This window comes from Martes martes (assembly GCF_963455335.1).
Source record: "Martes martes genome assembly, chromosome: 1".
Classification (NCBI taxonomy): domain Eukaryota; kingdom Metazoa; phylum Chordata; class Mammalia; order Carnivora; family Mustelidae; genus Martes; species Martes martes.
Window position 1 is genome coordinate 139,914,334 of NC_137888.1, and position 20,801 is coordinate 139,935,134.

General features: G+C 33.7%; 1 protein-coding gene across 2 annotated transcripts in view; it reads right to left on the reverse strand.

The window, feature by feature from the left end:
- Positions 1-20,801, reverse strand: part of TOP2B (DNA topoisomerase II beta) — a gene marked incomplete at its 5' end in the record, with an annotated part of 59,505 nt that overhangs the window by 5,613 nt on the left and 33,091 nt on the right. For both annotated transcript variants that reach the window (XM_080797372.1, XM_080797371.1), the window contains 18 exons: positions 565-675; positions 2,462-2,541; positions 3,659-3,860; positions 5,307-5,468; positions 5,703-5,847; positions 8,068-8,262; positions 9,028-9,111; positions 9,261-9,416; positions 12,280-12,371; positions 12,517-12,712; positions 14,091-14,291; positions 15,057-15,191; positions 16,678-16,909; positions 17,446-17,594; positions 17,783-17,904; positions 19,144-19,258; positions 19,350-19,442; positions 20,027-20,136. In XM_080797372.1, the coding sequence (XP_080653498.1) occupies positions 565-675; positions 2,462-2,541; positions 3,659-3,860; positions 5,307-5,468; positions 5,703-5,847; positions 8,068-8,262; positions 9,028-9,111; positions 9,261-9,416; positions 12,280-12,371; positions 12,517-12,712; positions 14,091-14,291; positions 15,057-15,191; positions 16,678-16,909; positions 17,446-17,594; positions 17,783-17,904; positions 19,144-19,258; positions 19,350-19,442; positions 20,027-20,136 (2,580 nt within the window). The remainder of the gene's footprint in view (positions 1-564; positions 676-2,461; positions 2,542-3,658; positions 3,861-5,306; positions 5,469-5,702; positions 5,848-8,067; positions 8,263-9,027; positions 9,112-9,260; positions 9,417-12,279; positions 12,372-12,516; positions 12,713-14,090; positions 14,292-15,056; positions 15,192-16,677; positions 16,910-17,445; positions 17,595-17,782; positions 17,905-19,143; positions 19,259-19,349; positions 19,443-20,026; positions 20,137-20,801) is intronic.

Consider the following 20,801-nt stretch of genomic DNA (forward strand, 5'->3'; position numbering starts at 1 on the left):
TGAAAAGATAGTCCATACTGATGTTTATTTACTTGCTGTGTAAGGAACACTTACCTTTTTAAACACAAAGCACTAACACAAGGTACATACCAGGAGTATGTACCTTGGTACTAATAACAGATTCATTAATTAAGTCAAATCAACTTGTATTTATGGAAAACCTAAGATTGTAGATAAGAATGAAGTTATATGACACAAAAAGAACCTCAACTGAACTGACCAATCATCCCAAATGAGGCATTAAGATATGACCTACATAGATAACACCGGCAAGACAAAATTTTAATCTATTTTACAACCTAACAACTACAGGAGACCTTACTAGAAAGTTATCTTCAGTATCAATGTATGGGATTATTTTATAATTACAACAGCTTTAGAATGAGATCTTATACACATTTTAATAATTACTTCATATGGTTAGAAAACAAGAGGAATTCTCCTTACATGTGTTTTTACTATTTTCTACTAAAGTCCAAGTGCAGTTTCAAATTATATTAAATTTCCTTTAATATAACTTTATATCATTTATGCAATGTTTAACAACATTAAATAAGTACATACCCTTTTTAGCAGCTACTGTTTTACTTGGAACCTTATCTGTTTGTTTCAGACCAAATGATGGTGAAAATACAGAGGCAGAATCTTCTTCATTACTGTCAAATTTAGCTGAATCTAAAAATTACAAAGTTTTTAGGTAAAGAGATTCTATAAGGACCACTTAATAGTTAAACTTTGATTCTTTTTACTGATGGCTTCTCTTTAGCTAGAGAATTGATCTTATGAATTTCTACTTTGTGATCATACAGTCCATAATAACCAGCTGAAAACAAAAAATAGCAATGTCATATTTCACATTAATTCTATTATAAAACAATATAGAAATGCATAGAGTAATAAAAATTCTTAATAGTCCCAAATGCTCATCATTTAAAATATAAATGACCAACTCAAAAATAAGGATTTATTTTAAAATGGAATGCTAAGAAGTTCTCACTGTGATTATTTTAGTATCTACACATCTAACACTATTAACCATTTCAGGAAGATCAGTAATAATGTTCAGATCTGAGAATACTAACTTCATTTTTTAAAAACAATTTTAAATCATTGAAGGTCAATTTAAAAGGCAGGTAGGCTTACCTTCAGTTTACTTTTACACTCAATTAACTAAGCAGTTCCTCCCTCCATTTCTCCCTCCGTCCCTCCCTCTGTCAAATGAAAGCAGGGACTCTCAAAATGTCTACTTGGATGTGATAGGTACTTTTTTTTTTTTTTGAAGATTTTACTTATTTATTTTAGAGAGAGAGAGAATGAGAGCGAGGGAGCAAGAGAGGGGGAAGGTCAGAGGGATAAGCAGACCCCCGCTGAGCAGGACGCCCGATGCAGGACTCAATTCTGGGACTCCAGGATCAAGACCTGAGCTGAAGACAGTCGCTCAACCAACTAAGCCACCCAGGCGCCCTGGATGTGATAGTTTTATATAAATGTTTTGACATGCTGTCAAAAATGCCTATCTGTATTCACAGAACATATACAAGATCTAGGTCTGTCTGCGTGTGTGTGTGTGTGTACAAGACAGTTAAGTCTACATAGATTGTTTTGACCTTAAAAATTTCACACACAGGGGCACCTGGGTGGCTCAGTCGTTAAGCATCTGCCTTCGACTCAGGTCATGATCCCAGGGTCCTGGGATTGAGCCCTGCATCGGGCTCCCAGCTCGGCGGGAAGCCTGCTTCTCTCTCTCCCACCCCCCTGCGTGTGTTCCCTCTCTCGCTGTGTCTCTCTCTCTCTCTGTCAAATAAATAAATAAAATCTTAAAAAAAAAAAAAAATTTCACACACAGGGCGCCTCGGTGGCTCAGTGGGTTAAAGCCTCTGCCTTTGGCTCAGGTCATGATCCCAGGGTCTCGGGATCGAGTCCCGCATTGGGCTCTCTGCTCAACAGGGAGCCTGCTTCCCCCCCTCTCTCTGCCTGCCTCTCTGCCTACTTGTGATCTCTGTCAAATAAATAAATAAAATCTTTAAAAAAAAAAATTCACACACAAAAATATAAGGAATAGAAAGCATATACCCCAATTAAATTTGCTTCAGTGAAGGGTTCAGTCTTTTAGTTACTACAGTTTAATACTATAAATCTGAATATTAGTCCCTTTGTAGTTTTTAAAAAACTGTCACATATATACTCGTATTGCCATGAAAATCAAATTTCATGTCCCAATATTTCTTTCTCTTTTTCTCTATTAAAACATTATACCCTCATCCATACACTTCATACACACATCTACCTGCTTACCTAAATGGTTCCATATTGCCTATCTGACCAAGTAATTGGTACTCACCTCAGGAAAAGTAAATAAACCTTGTTATGATGAAGGAAATGTACAAAAAAAATTTCTACTCATAAAAAATCCAAAGCAATAGTATAGTAAGTAACCAATGAAAAGACCGAATGAGCATACCATCTTCTGACTTCTGAGAGTATGAAGGAAATGAGAAGAGATTCCCAAAATCTTGACTTTTTTTGTCATGTGAAGATTTTCTATCAGAAAGAAAAATGTAAACAACCACAATATAATTACTGGTTTCTCTTTGTTAAAGACAGGGCAATCAAACTCTTTTTTTCTGTCTCATATGCACAGGTGTGCACACATACACACATAGAGACACCAGAAAAGCCAATGATTTAATGTAAGAGAATGGAAGTTGAGCAGAAGTCAGTTAATCAAAATATCGCTACATTACATTTTATGATTAACAGAACTGTTCCAGAATTCAACATCAGTAAATTACTGCCAAAAAGCTAAGGAGACAGTCTGAATCTCTGTCTCTGAATCCTATTTCTGATCCTAGACTGCGTATGATAAAACACTTCTTTAAACAGATAGTAAAGCACGTCCTTTAAAAATCTGAAATAGCTGTTGGGATGAGCACTGGGTGTTATATGCAACTAATGAAGAAATAACACTACAACAAAAACTTATGATGTACTGTATGTTAGCTAACTGAACATAATAAAAAATTAAAAATAAATAAAATTTGAAATAACTCAAACTTCACATTCTACACATTACCATTTAATACTCTCTAGAGGCAAAATAGTAGTAGTAGTAGTAGTAATAATAATAAAAAATGAAAAGTCAATCAAGGCCAAAGTTAGGGAAAAAAATTAAACCTCCCAGTTCTAAAGTTTTAGTGACTTTTCTGAACCATGTTGTCGGACTATGTCCCATAGGCCTACTGTCTGTTTTTATAAACAAAGTTTTACTGGAACACAGCTACCCTTGTTCATTTACATACTGTTTGTGGTTCCTTTCTTGCTAAAATGGCAACACTGAGTAGTGTGTTGTGTATACAAGACAGTTAAGTGTACATAGACTTAGTACTAAGTCTACATAGACAGAGACCATATGGCCTGTAAAGCCTGAAATATTTTCTATAGAGCTCTTTATGAGGAAAAAAAACTGGCAGTCCATGCTATGAGATATAGCAACAGTTCAGTAAATAGCTGCAGTACTACCCAGATTTTTTCCTTTGTGAAGAGGACCTTACCTCGAATGATGGTAAATTCTTAGACACAGCTTACCAGGAGATCTTTAATAGATGTCTAAATAACTAACTGCATCATAGAACTGAATAGTAGTTGCTTCCTTACTTACTCTGGAGTAGCTTTTGATTTGCCTGGTGAAAATGTATATTCATCTTTATCTAGGCCATCTGAAGGAATAAATTCATCTTCCCCATCATTTGTTATAGGAGATGCTTTAACTTTCAATTCCTCTAAATCATTATTATCATCATCATCGTCAGCATCATCATCCTCTTCTTCTGAGAAATCAAATGTGTACTTAGGCCTTTCCGCTAGGAGAAAAGTAAAAGCGAAGGTTAAACTCAAATCCAACTTTATCCACATGACATACTATGAATAATCATTTGAAAAATATTCCAGCTATCTCTAACACAAGAGAAAAAAAGAAAAAGACAATCATTCAGAGAAAAAAAAAAAAAAAGCCAAAAACTTTGTGGCCTCAATTACTTTGGTAATGTTAAGTGTTCATCCTGGACTCTGGGAGGAGAACATAAATGAAATTATTAGGGTGCTGTTTGTCATACTTAAATATTAACTCAGAAATAGTGGTGAATATAGTCCATTGTAAAAGTGATTACTAAGATTTCCCATTTCTACAATGATAAAAGACCAATTTTACTAGTCTTAGTGCTAAACTTTTTCTTAACCTCTTGCATAAAAACTTCTATCTTGTATTCATAGTTTCACTATGAAATGACAGACAGTAATTCTTCAGATGAATGAGAATAAAGTTAAGACCTGAGCATATTACTAAAACAATAATGTAATATAAAGCATAAAATGGTACCAACTATGGGGAAGGCACATTGGTATAATGCAAATAACTTTTATAATTTCTAGCATATATTATGGAATAAAATTTTTAAAACATTTGGGTGCTATGTAATTTTATCTTCATTTTAGATGTATGAAAAGGCCTAATTACAATTTTGAAGCACTTAATTTAATAAATTAATTTTCACATAACTTAAATTACTCATGTTAATTCACCTACATTGTACTATCTATGCACATTAGGAAAAGAAAGTCAATCACTGGTGCTTAGAAAACTGAAGAATTTAAGGCCTGACATATAATCTAAAAAGTATCTTCCAGAGGTAAAATAACCATAATATGGTATCATTCATTTTAAGTAAATTAGGACTTAATAAAATTTGAGAAGAAATCTATAAAACAGGACACTCAATTTTTAAGTACTTGCAGACTTCAAATTAATGAATATTCAGAAAGGATAAAACTGGGTACTTAACAATATAGAATAACAAAATGGTATCTTCATCCTAACTCTAGCACTGCAGTTATATAAATTTATGTGATGTGCATGGAATCAGACTCCTAAAGTAGAAGGAAATTTTTCATGGGGGGAAAAAAAAATGAAACAAACAAAACTACAAAGCACTTCTATTGATATATCACTGTTGGTTTAACCAAGGTATATTTTTACCAAACATCTTCAAACTATGGGGGGAATATAACCCAAACATTCTAATAAAAATCAGTAAGAAAAACTGCTCTAAAGTGAATCAAGTTATGTCTAACTCTGCTAAAAACCTCATTCTGTAAAGCAATTTTGTCTTCATGAACTGCAACTTCTGAAATACTAACAATTTAGTACTTTAATAGCATTGATAATACTAATAATACTAACTTATATGAGTAATATTAACTTGGTCAAACTATAACATACAATAGAATAAATATAAAATGTATCGAAATACCAGCTGCTCTCCTAAGCAAAGAATCTCTTGGAATAACCACAGGTTCTGTTTCTTCCAAGTCACTTTCTGACTTGGATTCATCATCTGACCAAGGATTCCGTTTCTTCACTTTCTTCGCACTGGATTTACCAGACGATGTAGGTGTTTTTCTCACCCTGGTACCTAAAAACAAAACAATAAAATATATATCAATACTTGTACAAATATCATTCGTCAAAATAAAACTTAATAATGAAAGGTTAATTATAAAATAACAGATGTCCATGAAAATTGAGAAATTACATTAATCATTAGAAGAAAAAACACCGTTTAAAAAAAAAAAAAAAAGCAACAACCTAGTAATGCCCTGTACATATGTATTTTTCTCTCACAAAAAACTTTATAACAATTCCTCACCAGGTTCCTTTTTTTCCCTTTTGGGTTTGGGACCTTTATTGACAGGAGCTGACGAGATCAATGTCTCTTCTCCAGTACCCTCTACCGGCGTTCCACTGAATTCTTCATCAAATTCTACTTTTACTGCTGTGGTATCAAGATCACCCTACACATTAAACAAACAAGCACATAAATAACCAGAAGTAAAAATAAAAATTAACACCATACATTTTAGAGATGTAATTCTAGCCATAGGTCACTTCTTCATAACTAAAAAAATAATAAAATGTGATTCACTGAGGTCCAAACAGGACTTTGATCAGACCATGTTTTACTTTATCTACAGCAAATGATACTGCTTACCACTCTAATACTCTGATACACTCTATGAGATGACAGCTACTTAAAAGCAAATGTAAAAACTAAGAAGGCAGCTTTTGATTAGCAAAGGGACTTTCACATCAATAGCAAAATACACCAAAGTGTACCTGCAAAATAAGCTCCTATAGTTCAGGCCTCTACATACTAGAAAAACATCAGATTATTGAAAGAAGATAAGCAACACATATCATGCACTGCTAGGCATTAGTCAAAGTCTCCCTACCCTCAGATTATTAAAAGACAGAGAAAGACACAAGGGCAAGTCATTACAATACAAATAACAAATATGGAGGGAGGTGTAAAAGTAACCCGTGGGGAGACATGAGAAACTCTGCCCAGAGCAGGATTAAGGGAAGATTTCACAGAGAAGGGGCCTTTCTAATTGGGTTTTGAAAGAATCATGTATGTTTGCTAGGTGAGGAAAGGGAAGGAAGAAAGAGCATCCCAGGCAAAAAACACAGAGGCATGATGGCCAAATTGTATTTAGGGAATTACAAATAGTCTGCTAGGATTCAAGGAAAGAAAAAGAGGAAAGAGTAGCCACAGAGAAACATAAGGAGGCATGCAGTTGCTAAATCACTGAATACTGGAATCTGGATGTAGTCAGTGGGGAGTTACTGAAAACTTTTAAGCATGTGTACAATAATCAGACTCATTTTTGGAAATATCACTTGGGTAATAAGAGACTAGACAGAGATGAATGAAGTGGAAAAAAAGTAGAAGTCATGATAAAATCACTAGAGACGGGAAGACTAATTAAGAGGAACACTTCCGTCAAAGAAAACTTATGGAATTCTAAGACAGTATCACTGGGGACGAAATTAAGAGGGTGGATTTTGGAATTGCTTCATAGGCAATCAACAGGATTTAGTTACTGATTAAATGACGAAGTCCCGGGTTCTGGACTTGTTAAGTGATGCCTGATAAGGCACAGAGGGGGAAGAGGTTTTGAAATCAGGATAATGGGCTCAGTTTCAGATATGTGAAGTTTGGGCATTCAGGTGGCTTTATTACCCTGGCACTCCTGAAAATGTTATGGCTTAGGGACATAGATTTAGGAATCATCAGTGTGAGTGAAAAAATGGCATAGATGAAGTTACTTGAGACTATGTAAGGTAAAGAGAAGAGTGCTAAGAACAGACATCAACTGACAAGAAGAGAAGTCATTTCCTAAGGAGGAACCTGTGTGTGATAGGAAGCTAGGTAAGAGGGAAATAGTATAGATGTCAGTTTATCACAATAGTGGAAGAGAGTGATCTCTCTGGTATCACGATGTTCCTATGCTTTCAAGTATTAGTTCAGAGAACTCTCCAACCTCTACTCCAACTCTGAGGCTCATTTCCCGAGATCTAATTAGACTATTGAACATATCTACATATCTCCTGGGTTCTAAAATCAAACTGTCTAGAGAAATCTTCCTCTTTCAGACCAGCATGCCTCCTCTTTCCTCACTCCGATCAGCCCTATCAGTGTTTCCTTCTTCTGCCTAACTCTTGCCCAACCTGCTAGAGGGGAAGTAAGTCCCATACTTCTAAATCATGAATAGCACCAGTCAATGTCAATGACATAAGAGGTGCCTGGTAAATTTTTTTAACTAACAGTAATGACAAATAAATAATAAAAAAAAAAATCACTTTGAAAACCACACAGACCCTTTTCTGCTAATTAGACTTCTTCAATTGGTCATAATGTAGAACTAAAGTTTTATTTTTAAGCTGATACACTTTTTTGGTTGCTGTTCCATGATTGTAAGGTAGAATGCTGCTAAACAAAGCATTTCTCTCATTTAAAAACAGAATCAACTAACTCTTTACGTATATGTGGATTCCTGACTTACATTTTCTTTCTGTGGACCAACTGTTCTCAGAGAACAAATGATTTCCTATCATAGTGAAATATATTAGAAACAAAACATGACTTAAGCACACAGTAAAATTAAAATACATATATACATCATTATGAAGATGGAATCTACCAATGAGCTAAAACAAGAGATATGTCATACCTTTTTCTTCTTCAGCAACTTTTTGCTGGCATCTGCCTTCATAGCAGTAATTTCAGGAACTATTCTTCTCCCATAAGGTGAGGGCATTGTCTCTTCCAATTGAAGTTTCTTCACCTTAGGTTTGCCAACTTTACCTTTTATTGCTTTTCCTGCCATTCCAGCCAGAATATCCTCCCGTTCTTGCGCTTCCACTTTCTGAAATATAATCATAAAGGAGGCAAGGGGAAGAGTGTTGATGCAAAAACAACTCATTAGAAAAGAGACCCAGTACTAGATAAGTTAAAACTACTATCATTCATTAATGAATAAACCTTTCCTTTCAACTGATCTAATCTAAAATAAACATTAAAAAAGTTGTAATTCTAAGTTAAAAAATCTGGGTTGTAGTCCCAAGGCTGTCTAACTAGACAGGGGTAGTAACAAAAAGACCTATATGGTCCCTTCTAACTCTAAGATCCTATGATAAATAGGGCAATTTTAGAAAAAGTTTATATTTTCTACCTTTCTTTACCTTTTTGGAAAAGTGGAATTCTACCTGGAGAAAACTAAATTATAAAAAAAAAACAACTTAAAATTTCTCTATTATAAACCTAAAGACACTATCATTTTACTTTGTAAAAACCAAAGTACCAATATTCAATCATATATATTTTGTTCTTACCTCTTTGAGGGAAGAGACTGAATCAGTAAGCTATTCTGAAATCAGGAAAACTTAACTGAGAGAATAAATTGAATTCTGTTACTTTCTAAATTCCAACTCCATATAGCTTTTTACATTCATCTATTCCAGATAGAACATTTCTTTGTAACTTCATATAGCTAGAAGTTTAATCCTAACGTGGCTTATAAACACATTAACCTTTACAGAGTTAAAAGAAACTGAAATAATTAAAGACAAATTTTCTTCTTATTTCATAAACATTACTTTTCCATATATACTTTAATGGAGACTTAACCTACATCCAGTTCTTCAACAAATGCTGCTAAGTCTTCTTTCCAAAGATCTGAAGGAGATTTTCTTTTAAGATCATTGACCTCTCGCCCCTATAATAAGAAAGCAGTATAATTTAAACATTCAGTAACTTAATAATACGTAAAGGGTAAATAAAAATACTTCTTTTTGGAAAAAGAAAAACAAAGAAATGGATAATACTGAAATAGTTTCAAATTATTTAACCCACAAAAGTTCATACTTTTGCATCTCTCTGTTTAATCAGTTCTTCAACTTTTTCTTTAGTAAGAGACCACAGAGACATATTTAAAATATAATTAAAATCGGGGCCTGAAGGAGTTCCTGAATCAGAGGAACTATCATCATGCTGGTTTTGTGTTTCTTCCTCTTCTGCTGCCTGTAAAAAATAACAAACTTTATATTAAAGTCCTGTATAGTACCAAATCAATGGCTGAATATTACTGAATATTGAGTTTAAAATTCCATAAGTGCTATACTCTTAGTACTCTATCTTAAGGGTGATCGGGGATTTTTTAGATTATCTGCAGGATGACCTATAAAAAAATGATTTCCTATAAAAAGTTTTCTAAAAATACACAATAGTAAGTCTTCAAAAGGAATGAGTATATTCACTCCCCGTTTATCTAGGAATCTGATGAAAAATTAACTGCTTTGCCCAGGCACTAAGTCATGAAATGAGAAGATACCACATATCTTTAAATTAATAGAACTAATGTTTAATCACTGCATCTTGTCAGATTTTTATATTGGTGAGTGAAAGAACAATTTGAAACCCAAAATAAGTATCACTTATGGAGAATGTTTTACAGTTGTAATATAAATATGGTAAGGTATGGCCACTCATTAAGTATGATTTCTTAATAAAAATTCTCTAAAGCAAGAATACTCATGTACATAGAGAAAGTTCAATTAGGAATTTAATAGCTGGTAAGTTAGAGGAGGAATTGTGAGGAGTATTCTAAAATTATATTTATAAGGCCTTTTTTCATCGAAAAGATCACAATAAAAAATCCTCTTATGCTAGTACTAAATTTCAAAATCCAGTGAATTTAATAGAAGTTCTTATAGGTGACATCACCTCTAAGATTTGTAAAATAACAAGAGCCATTAAATAAAACTGCATTTAAATTATTTAAGGTACTCAGATAATTAAAAATGACTGAGTTAACATACTCCACAAAACAAAAAGTTCACTTTTGGTATCCAAAAAAGAAAAAAATTGTTTTCAGTTTAGTTTAAAATTTTCAGTAAAATAATGTGTATATATATGAAGTAAAGTTTAATGTACTTTAGAAGGGATAAAAATAGAAATTGCAAAGCAACATGCTTCATTACATAAACAAAAGTATGAATTCAATTAAGCAACAATAGCCAAATAAGAAATGCTGTTGCTGAGTTGATCAATGATTAATAAGTACCTAGACAAACAGTACTTACGACAAATTAATAAATTCTACCATTTTTAAAAATTCTTCATGAAACAATGTGTTTCTTTGGAATATTTAAGTTGTTACCCTACTATTAAAATTTTATTAGGGTGTCATAAAATCCTGTTTAGATCCACGCTTTAGAAATCTATTTGCTCTAGATTTTGAGGACACCCAAAGTATCATTAACAAACACTCGATGAATATATGTGTATCATTGTTAACATGAAGATAACTAAGGATATTTTCAGAAATCAAGAAAAACTAAGTTCCAGAGACATAATTCTATTATGTTTAAAAAAAAAAAAAAAACTCTAATCTCATAATTATCTCCTTTATAAATTCTCTCTTCTCCAAATCTACACAATAGGACACTCTTATAAGAGCAGCTCCTTTTGTTACCTTAACCCCCAAAGTGAACACATGGCCAAGATGCTGAGAAATTTTTGATGGTGACAATGAAATTTTTGAAACCAACCACTAGGTTTTACCCATGAAGTCTACTTCCACTGGAAGGGCATTCTCAAATCCTACACACCTTTACCTTTTAAAACTAAGCATTAAATTAACTAGCTTACTAGTTAATATTTTTTAAGATATAGTTTAAACCAACAATCATACAGAAGGGCAAGCAGTATATAAACCGTAATTTGGGATTCAAAAATGCAGTAAAATACATTAAAAGAAAAGCAAAGTGCTTGGATCATCTTAATTTTGAATACTCCCCATCTTGTCCCACCCCATTTTCCCCAAACAATAAATAAGCCTATTATCTTAATATGTAATTGCTAAATACATAATTTATTCTAATTTTACTTGCTCTAATGTCTGGCATTCTACTGACCAAAATTTTAAAAAGTTTAAATAATATAAAAAAATCATGTCAATGTAGTTGACAAAAAATATGAAAAACACTGTGGGTTGAGAATTCATAAATGTAAGGAAGTTTGAAGTATCAGTTTAAGTTATGTCATATAATCATAACTGTATTCTTTAAGGATAATAACATTATCAGTATGATATATACACAACATTCTAATTAAGTAAAAAATTAGTCATCTCCATAATTTTCTTCCTTTTGTACATTTGTATTCTCAATCACAATGTTGTATTGCCTTTTTAGATTTTTCTTTAATTATACACAACAGCAAGAAATTCTTGAGAAGAATCTCAAAGTTTCAATATTCCATTCACTGAATTAATACTAGTCCTTTATGATCCAAAATGGACAATTTAATTAATAAAACATCAGACTTTTAATCTGAAGTTCCAGGGTTTAATTCTCTAGTCAAAGATCTAAGCACAGGGCAGAGCACATACTTGGTGCTCAATAAACACTATAATATTGAACATTTTGTCTCTAGACTTCCCAGCATAAACCAAAACCAGACCAAGTGAATGGTGACTAGATACCATACTATGACCATAGTAAGACCAGTGTGAAATGATGTATGTGCTACCCAGTATCATTCCCAGATAGTACACATGCACTTCACAAAAACCACCACCACAAACAACACCCTTTAATGGCAGGCTCAGAAAAAAGGCCAACAAGACTGAGCTACCTTCTCACACCTGGAGTCATTTCTCCAGGCCCTGGTTGAGTCACACTGGCAAAGTGCTTTGTGGTGGGTGTGCACTGCAAATTCCTGTACTGTATCTGTTCTGTGGATAAACAGAAGACTTCAGTCTCCAAACAACTCGGCACCTTTATAGCAGTACTAAATTTAAAATTTAGGGATTGGGTTTTTTGTTTGTTTTGGAATTTGCTTTTAAAAGCTTCTCTGAATGTCTTGTTCTGCAAATGATTACCTTTTCTTGTGCTTCTTTCCAGGCTTTCACTGGGTCAGATTCATAACCTCTCTGGACTAACATTTGAATCAAATCTTTCTTTGACCTATTCTCTATGTGAGGGAAAAATAAAGTTAGGATCAAGAAAAGAGATTCAATTTGTATTTGTTTATATTCTACTGATAAAAATGTCTTCTATTAATAAAGATTTTTTTTCCATTTTAACTAACGTTTAATTTTTTAAAGATTGCATCTTACCTATAGTAATTTTTCCTTGTATCTTCTCTAAAATGAAACGGGCTTGATTGTTAAGCTTTGTGGACTCTGCTCCCAACATTCCTACAAGCCATTCCTTACGTAAACCATAGTAACTTAATCGTAAATCAAAGAATTCTTTCAAGATGTCTTGTACGGTTTCATACTTCTTGAGACATCCCATATGATCAAAGAGTACCTAATGAAAACACAAAGTTTTTGAAGATGACATAAATCTGTATTGGTACTTTTAACCTGTATGACATCTACAGTATTTAAAATAACTATAAGACACTTAAATGAACACATACCACCCCTAAAAGCTGTTAAACAGAACCAAAACTATTAAGTACATTTCGGTAAATATTCTTTTGGTAACTCCAAGAAACTGATAAATTCTCAAAACTATGAAAATATTTAAAATAATTTCAAAAATAAAAATAGGGGGGCGCCTGGATGGCTCAGTGGGTTAAAGCCTCTGCCTTCGGTTCAGGTCATGATCCCAGGATCCTGGGATCGAGCCCCGCATCGGGCTCTCTGCTCAGCAGGGAGCCTGCTTCCTCCTCTCTCTCTGCCTGCCTCTCTGCCTACTTGTGATTTCTGTCTGTCAAATAAATAAATAAAATCTTTAAAAAAAAAAAAAAAATAGGTCCTTTAAAAAAAGGTTCTAGGGGCACCTGGGTGGCTCAGTGGGTTAAGCCTCTGCCTTCGGCTCAGGTCATGGTCTCAGGGTCCTGGGACTGAGTCCCGCAACAGGCTCTCAGCTCAGCAGGGAGCCTGCTTCCCCCTCTCCCTCTGCTTGCCTCTCTCCCTATTTGTGATCGCTCTGTCAAATAAATAAACAAAATCTTTAAAAAAAAAAAAAAAGGTTCTAATTCAAAATGGCTATAAAACCACCTAAGAAATTTTTTTTCAAGCTAAAAACATTCTAAGTTTATAAACGTTAAAGTCCTCTCTCCCCTATATACTCAATAGATGTATATTTGTCTCTGTTTAAAATTATAATTCATTCAAACTTTCTCAATTTGGAGGAAAATTTTACTTCTTCTCTATCCTTTTTCTCCTTTTTTCTATCTGTCTTTCTTAGCAGATGATGGCAGTTTGTCTCAGCCACTGTGCTACTGGATTTTTTCTTTATGCCTAAAAGCTCATTTGAAATGGAATGAGGGTAATCATACATGTTCACTTTCTACCTTTCTCACCAATTACATACAAACACAAATATACAAGTTTAATAAAACATTAGAATTATGGGGAGAAGTACTCCACAATTAAAATGCTACCAGAAATAGGCATAAGAAACATGAAAATCCTGCACTAATCACTCCAATAACTTTTGGTCAGTTTGTGTATCTCATGTGCTCAAGCCCAGATGTACAAATGCAGAGTTGGGATTAAGAGTAGTGGATAACAGTAGTGGATAATAATCTAAAGGAATGCACCTTTATAGAGTCTTCAGCAAATATCAGGGGGAAAACCATTCAGATTTACTACAGCCACAACCATCATGAAACCAATTATAAAAATTCTATTTATGGCATGGAAGAAACATTAAAATAGTAAATCTAATCAGTTACCATGGAATTACAAGTAAGAGTAGTTTGAAGTTTAAAAACTTTGTGCAATCCAGCAGCTTCTGCTTGTGCAAGCTTCTCTTCAGTCATTTTCACCACAAATTTCACAGTTGTATCAGTATGATATTCTTTATAATCAGAAATTAATGCTGGTGTTTTATCTGTTCCATTGAGCATTGGTTCTAAAACCTGTTCTTTGTATACCTATAAAAGATTTTAAAATAAATAATTATTTTCCTGACACAAATTGATGTTCTCATACTACAAGTCATGCAATTTTTTAAATACTCCCAACTCTGGTCAGAAAAAAGAAAAACCTCCCTCTATCTTCTGCCCAGTCACTATAGAGGACAATATATGGGGGGCTCAATGGTAAAAGATACACAACATAATGGTTCTGATTTGCTCATATACCAAGGGCAAGGGAAAGGCTGAAAGTATAAAGAGAATGACTGTCAACTCCATCTAACAAGAGAGGACATGCATACTTTAAGATCCGTAACAGCTGATACTGACATGAATTTATTGACCATATTCATAAGGGTTCCAAGCTAGCTTAAGACATTCAACATTTAGGGGCGCCTGGGTGGCTCAGTTGGTTGAGCCTCTGCCTGAGGCTCAGGTCATGATCTCAGGGTCCTGGGATCGAGTCCCGCATCGGGCTCTCTGCTCAGCAGGGAGCCTGCTTCCCCCTCTCTCTCTCTGCCTGCTGCTCTGCCTACTTGTGGTCTCTTTCTGTCAAATAAATAAAATCTTTAAAGAAGAAAAAAAAAGACATTCAACATTTAGAGAAATTAAACTTCTAAATTACTATTAAATATTCAAAGCACAAATTCAACTGGATGGTCAAAATTTATATAGGAATTTTTAAACACTATACAGACTTAGGACAAACAATGATGGAATCATATTCGTCCCAGAAAGCACTGCACTGACCTCCTGAGAGGCAGCTAAAATACTTCTACTAACCTGTGTCCAAGTTCTAACTGGAAGCTCTGTAATCTCTACTGTGTTTCTATCCACCACAAATATTTCACCACTGACTGCATACTGGTTTTGACCAAGCTCTTGGATGGTTCCTTTAAAGTTTTTGTAGTTTGGAAGCTGCAGAGAAAAATAAAAATAACTTAAGGCCCTGACTTCTCTCCTAACTGCCAGTACAATATTTGAATGCCCCTTAGTCTATGGTCTACTACTACTACCAAATTAACATAACTGAAACTAAATTCCTCATCCTTAATAGTCCATCTCCCAATAATCACTCAATCTTGAATTCATAGCTTCTGTTAATATAATCTTAGCGTCTCCCAATCTCAAAACCTTAGCTTAGATGCCTAAGTGGTTCAGTCTGTTAAGTGTCTGCCTTTGGCTCAGATCATGATCTCAGAGTTCTGGGATATCACCACCCAGCCTTGGGCTCCATGCTCAGTGGGGAGTCTGCTTCTCCCTCTCCCTCTGCTCTCACTCTTTGTCTCAAATAAATAAATCTATAATCTTTAAAACACACACACACACACACACACACACACACACACACACACACCCTTAGCTTCATCTTTCCTAGTCTTTTTGAAATATGTTTTTTTCAGTCTATTGCCAATCTAACTTTCCAACTTTTCTCCAATGATTTGCCTTCCATACCACTACTCTTCTTCCATAGCCTGCTTGAATATTTTGAATATTCTACATATATATTTATCCATAAGTATATATATACCTACCTATACACTGAACATATGAAAAGCATGTACTGACCAAATAAATTGTCTTAATATTCTAAAACACATCTGAAAGAATTAAAACACTATAATCATAAAGCATTTTATGCTTCTATTAGAAATATTTTAAAGTACTTTAAAGTATTTAAGGAGAAAAACAGATTTTTAAATCATACTCAATGTTTTATTTTAAAATACAAGAATGAAATAAAACTTGGAGAGAAATACATAAAAATAGGAAGTTTGTTTCCACATGCTGGTTTTATCAATTTTTTTCCTCTTATGTTTTCTACAATGAACACTACCACTTTTGTAATACAAAAATTTAAGTGTATTTAAGTGTATCATGATAAGGGAAATTTCTGGATGATTTTAAATCACACAGAAAAAGGGAGGACGCTTTTTTGAGAAGTTTCTCTTGGAGGTAATTTGGGACAAAAACAAGCACAGTGGATGATACAGGAGCAAAAATTTTAAAAATATGGGGATATATGAAAATATATACAATGTGTTTTTAAGATTCCTTACAACTCTAATATGACTTAGTTTGAGAACAAAAACAAAGCTGCATGTAATTTTGACATAAAAACACTATTCTCTATATAATTTAGATGTCTGCAAACCTGAAATATGAGGTATTTTTAATTTCCAATAAAGCTTCTCCTTATAATCCTCATCTCCAGGCTTTTTCTAAAGCTTGTATCTTTTACTATAAGCACATATCAAATTACACACTAAAAAGGTCTTTACTTTCTGCAATATGTTCCATAATGCAAATGGTTCCATTACTTTTCTAAAATGACTGGAGTTTGTAGTTCATACATTATCATTTGTTAAATAAACAACATAAGCAGTAGATTCTAAATAATTACCATAGGATGAGGATCCAAGCCATCTAGCATTCGTCTGACATTGTTCACAATTTCCCTAGCATCATAGTTGGGTAGTTTACAAGCCCATCCAGTACCAATGCCCTCAGCACCATTTATTAAAACCATGGGGATTATAGGAATATACCACTCAGGCTCAACACGTTGATTATCATCATAAAGGAATTTAAGCAGGTTGTCGTCCACAGCAGGAAAAAGCAGTCTTGATAAAGAGCTAATGAAAGGAAGAAATATGGGAAAATGTCTTATTTTAGGAAATAAAACTTTATACATAATTAAAGACTTTACATTTCAAAAATTAAGAAAAATGTTTTTAAAATTTTGATTACATATACTTAAAAATACAATTTACCTAAACTTATTACCAAATATATTTCTCTCAGGCGGGAAAGCCAGAACAAAATAGCCCCATTTTACTTATACGCTTACTTACTAGCCCACCCAATTTCTTAGTATTGATAAATTATATTGTATGGATTCCCTCTTTCTCTGACTAAACCCTAAAACCCTTCCACAGCCTAAAAAGTAAAGCTGGATCAGAAAAATTCTTCAATTAGGACTGGTTTCACCAATAATTCACAAACACTGCGATCAACAAACTTCATTCTATTTGCACTCAAATAATTTGGAACATTCACCCTCAACAGAGTACACAATCATCTCTCCATACTTACAATTCTATTAAACATTTCATTAATTCCAATATACTTCAAGTAGAACTTTATATCACTGTACCAGCAATTTTGTTACCTTAACATTGTGAAAATATAACGAGGGCTTGCAGCATCTTTGCCACCATGAAGCCGAGTTCCAAACTGACCAATAGGCTGAAGCAAGTTAATGTTGTTGCTTCCCACAAAGTTCTGAGCCAAATTCACAATAGTCATCATCAATGCTTGCTATAACACAGAAACAGAATATAACATTAAAATTTCTATACATATTCCCTAATTTTATTAGCATCCAAATTCTTGATTCTCTTACTTTTCCAAAGAAGTTATAAAAGACAAAATACTTTATTATGCTCAATGATCATTCTTCATGCCAGTAAGTATAGTTTTCAGTTGATTCCAATCTTAATGCTTACCTCTCCATGATGATAAGCAGACATCTCAGCAACAGATCCAGCCAACTGGGCAACTTTTACTTCACGTTTATCATTCCTCTTGAAACAGGTAAATAAAACTTTTCGTTGTCCCGGTTTAAAGCCTATTTTTACAAAGAACAACTCTCTTTTAAAATATTACTCCAGATATAGCTGCAATGTTTCTTTTAATAACAGTGTTCTATATATTTGAGAGATAAAAGCAAAGATATAATTTGCTTTTAAAAAATAACTAAAATCATTACTTGAGATTCTGTATAGCAGCAAACCATCAATGAGCCTAAAAAGTATATTATTAGAGTATCCCAAATCAGAAAACCGTTATAAAGAGATGTGTTGTGGCAGTTAAGAATGCAGGCTTTAGAATCTCACTGATCTGGATACTCTTCTCAACTTGGCCATTTACCATTTGACTTTTTGCAAATTACTAAACCAATACTCTCAGTGTCCTCATCAGTGTAATAGAAATAATTACCTTCCTAACAGGGTGATCATAAGGATTACATGAGATAATGCAAGCAAAGCATTCTGCTTCCTTATCATTCTTCTTGCTCTAGGCCAATGAGCACAGTAATAAACTTTTCAGTATATGCTAGCTATCATCATCATCGTGGGCTCAGAGCATGGTAGAAACAAGATGACAAAATATGGCCACTTTCCTTGAGAATTTTATAATCTAATTGAGGAGGCAAAATTGACACAAGTAAAATAAGAGGCACACAATACTGGAATAGAAGTTTAGGCATCTGAAACCAATGTAGACTGCAACTGTTAGAGAAGACTTCATAGAAGGGATGTAACTTAAAGCTGAATTAAATGAATGGGTAGAACCATCTGCTATTAGCTGAAAACCCAAGCAACACAAAGATCAACTTGCTAAAAGTTATAAAATGAAAATTAAGTATTTCTAGATAGAAGATAAAAATCTACTCTACCAGGTACCAGTTTCTAAATATTTTTTTAGCAAGTTCGGTAAGTTACGTTTTGGGTACTAAGGTATAAAGGTGTTTTTAAAATTTAGTCTTGGATAACTATTTTATAGTTATAGATATTATAGAACTTATAAAAATCCCATTTTATTTTTTATTTTAAAAAGTCTGCAATTAGCCTGGGGCAAAATCTTTAAAAACTGGCTCTAAGGTTAATTTTCCTGAAAAGCTTAAAAAGAGTTGAAGAGTTTCAAATTAGGGAATATAAAGGATTTCAGTCCCACCAAAAGATCTCAAAAACAAATTCAGAATTTTAAATTTTACTATAAGAATGGCTTAGAGTACGTGGAATTAAAATATACTCAATAGCTACATACAAAAGTGAGAAAGATTTTTAAAACAAAAGCTACTTACCATCAACAAGAGATGGTATAGATCTTTCATTGTCTGAGTTTGAGAAGAGAATCAATTCCTTGTTGATGAAATCATTGTAAGTCAAATGTTTTGTTGCTGTACCATACAAAAATTGCTAAGAGAAAAGTTATATAGCAACACTGTCATTATTCCTGCATGAATTTTAGTCTCTTTCTTCCCCCAAACCACCACTCTATATGACTAACCTCTGGTAAGCCATGTAACCTACGCTGTCTCCGGTCTTCCATAAAATTTGTTAACCATTCTTTTCTGTCATCAATCTTCTTTTTACTGAATGCCTGAAAGATTCCAGGTAATAATTTCACACATTAAAAATTAAATGAATTTCAAAAAAAAACTAAATTAATTTCATTATACAATTAAAATGTATAAAGGCGGGACGCCTGGGTGGCTCAGTTGGTTAAGCCGCTGCCTTCGGCTCAGGTCATGATCCCAGGGTCCTGGGATCGAGTCCCACATCGGGCTCCTTGCTCAGCAGGGAGCCTGCTTCTCTCACTGCCTCTGCCTGCTTCTCTGCCTACTTGTGTGTACTCTCTCTCTGACAAATAAATAAATAAAATATTTAAAAAAATAATAATAAAATAAAATAAAATGTATAAGGGCAAATAACTAATTTCTCAGAAACTGAGTTTTATTCCCAACAGGCTTTTGTCAAAAATATACTTGAACAGGTCTTTCAATTAAGGAACTTCGAAAGCAGAGCATAATCTGTGTGTGAGACTGGAGTGAAGAAATGCTAAGACTAACTAGTTTGGGCATTTAGAGTTCAAAAGACACTTCTAGAAAAAACAGACTAGAAAGAAATGTATGGCAGGAAGGGGGATGTGTATCAGGAAAAAATATCTTTAATTAACTTCATTACCAAGGTAATGGCAGCATCGTCTTCAGGACCAGCATATCTAAATAAGATGCGGTGCCTTTCCATATCAGCAAAATATTCCTTTGCTTCTTTAGCTGTACTGGTACCCAAACCTGCACAAGTTTAAAAACAAAATTGAAAAAATCCAGACAGAGAACAACAAATACTGTATGAGCTCACTTACATGTAGAATCTAAAAATGTGAACTCATAAGAAGAGTAAAATGGTAGCTGCCAGGTACGGGGCTGGGGTAGGGGAGAGAATAGGGAAATGTCAATCAAAGAGTACAAACTTTCAGTTATAAGGTGAATAAGTTCTGGGGAGTTAGTGTATAGCATGTTGCCTACAATTAATAATTCTATATTATATACTTGAAAACTGCTGAAAGAGATCTTAAATGATCCCTCTATCCACATAAAAAATTAACTATGTGAGGTGATGGATATGTTGATTAACTTGATTGTGGTAATCAGTTTACAACATACACATATCAAATAATCATTGTACACTTTAGATATGTATAAGTTTGTCAATTCTTCAAAAGAGCTGAAAAAATTTATATGAATTATGAACATGAATGGCTGTTTAAAACCATTAGGTGAAAAGCTGATAGATCAAGCTGGCAACACCTATACCAAGGGATCAATTTTGATAGAAAAAGAAAAACCAGATATTACATGCCTCCTGAGGTAAATATACAATAACACCTGTTAAATGTTTTTGCCACATAAATCTAATCCAAATCTGGGATGCCTGGGTGGCTCAGTTGGTTAAGCTG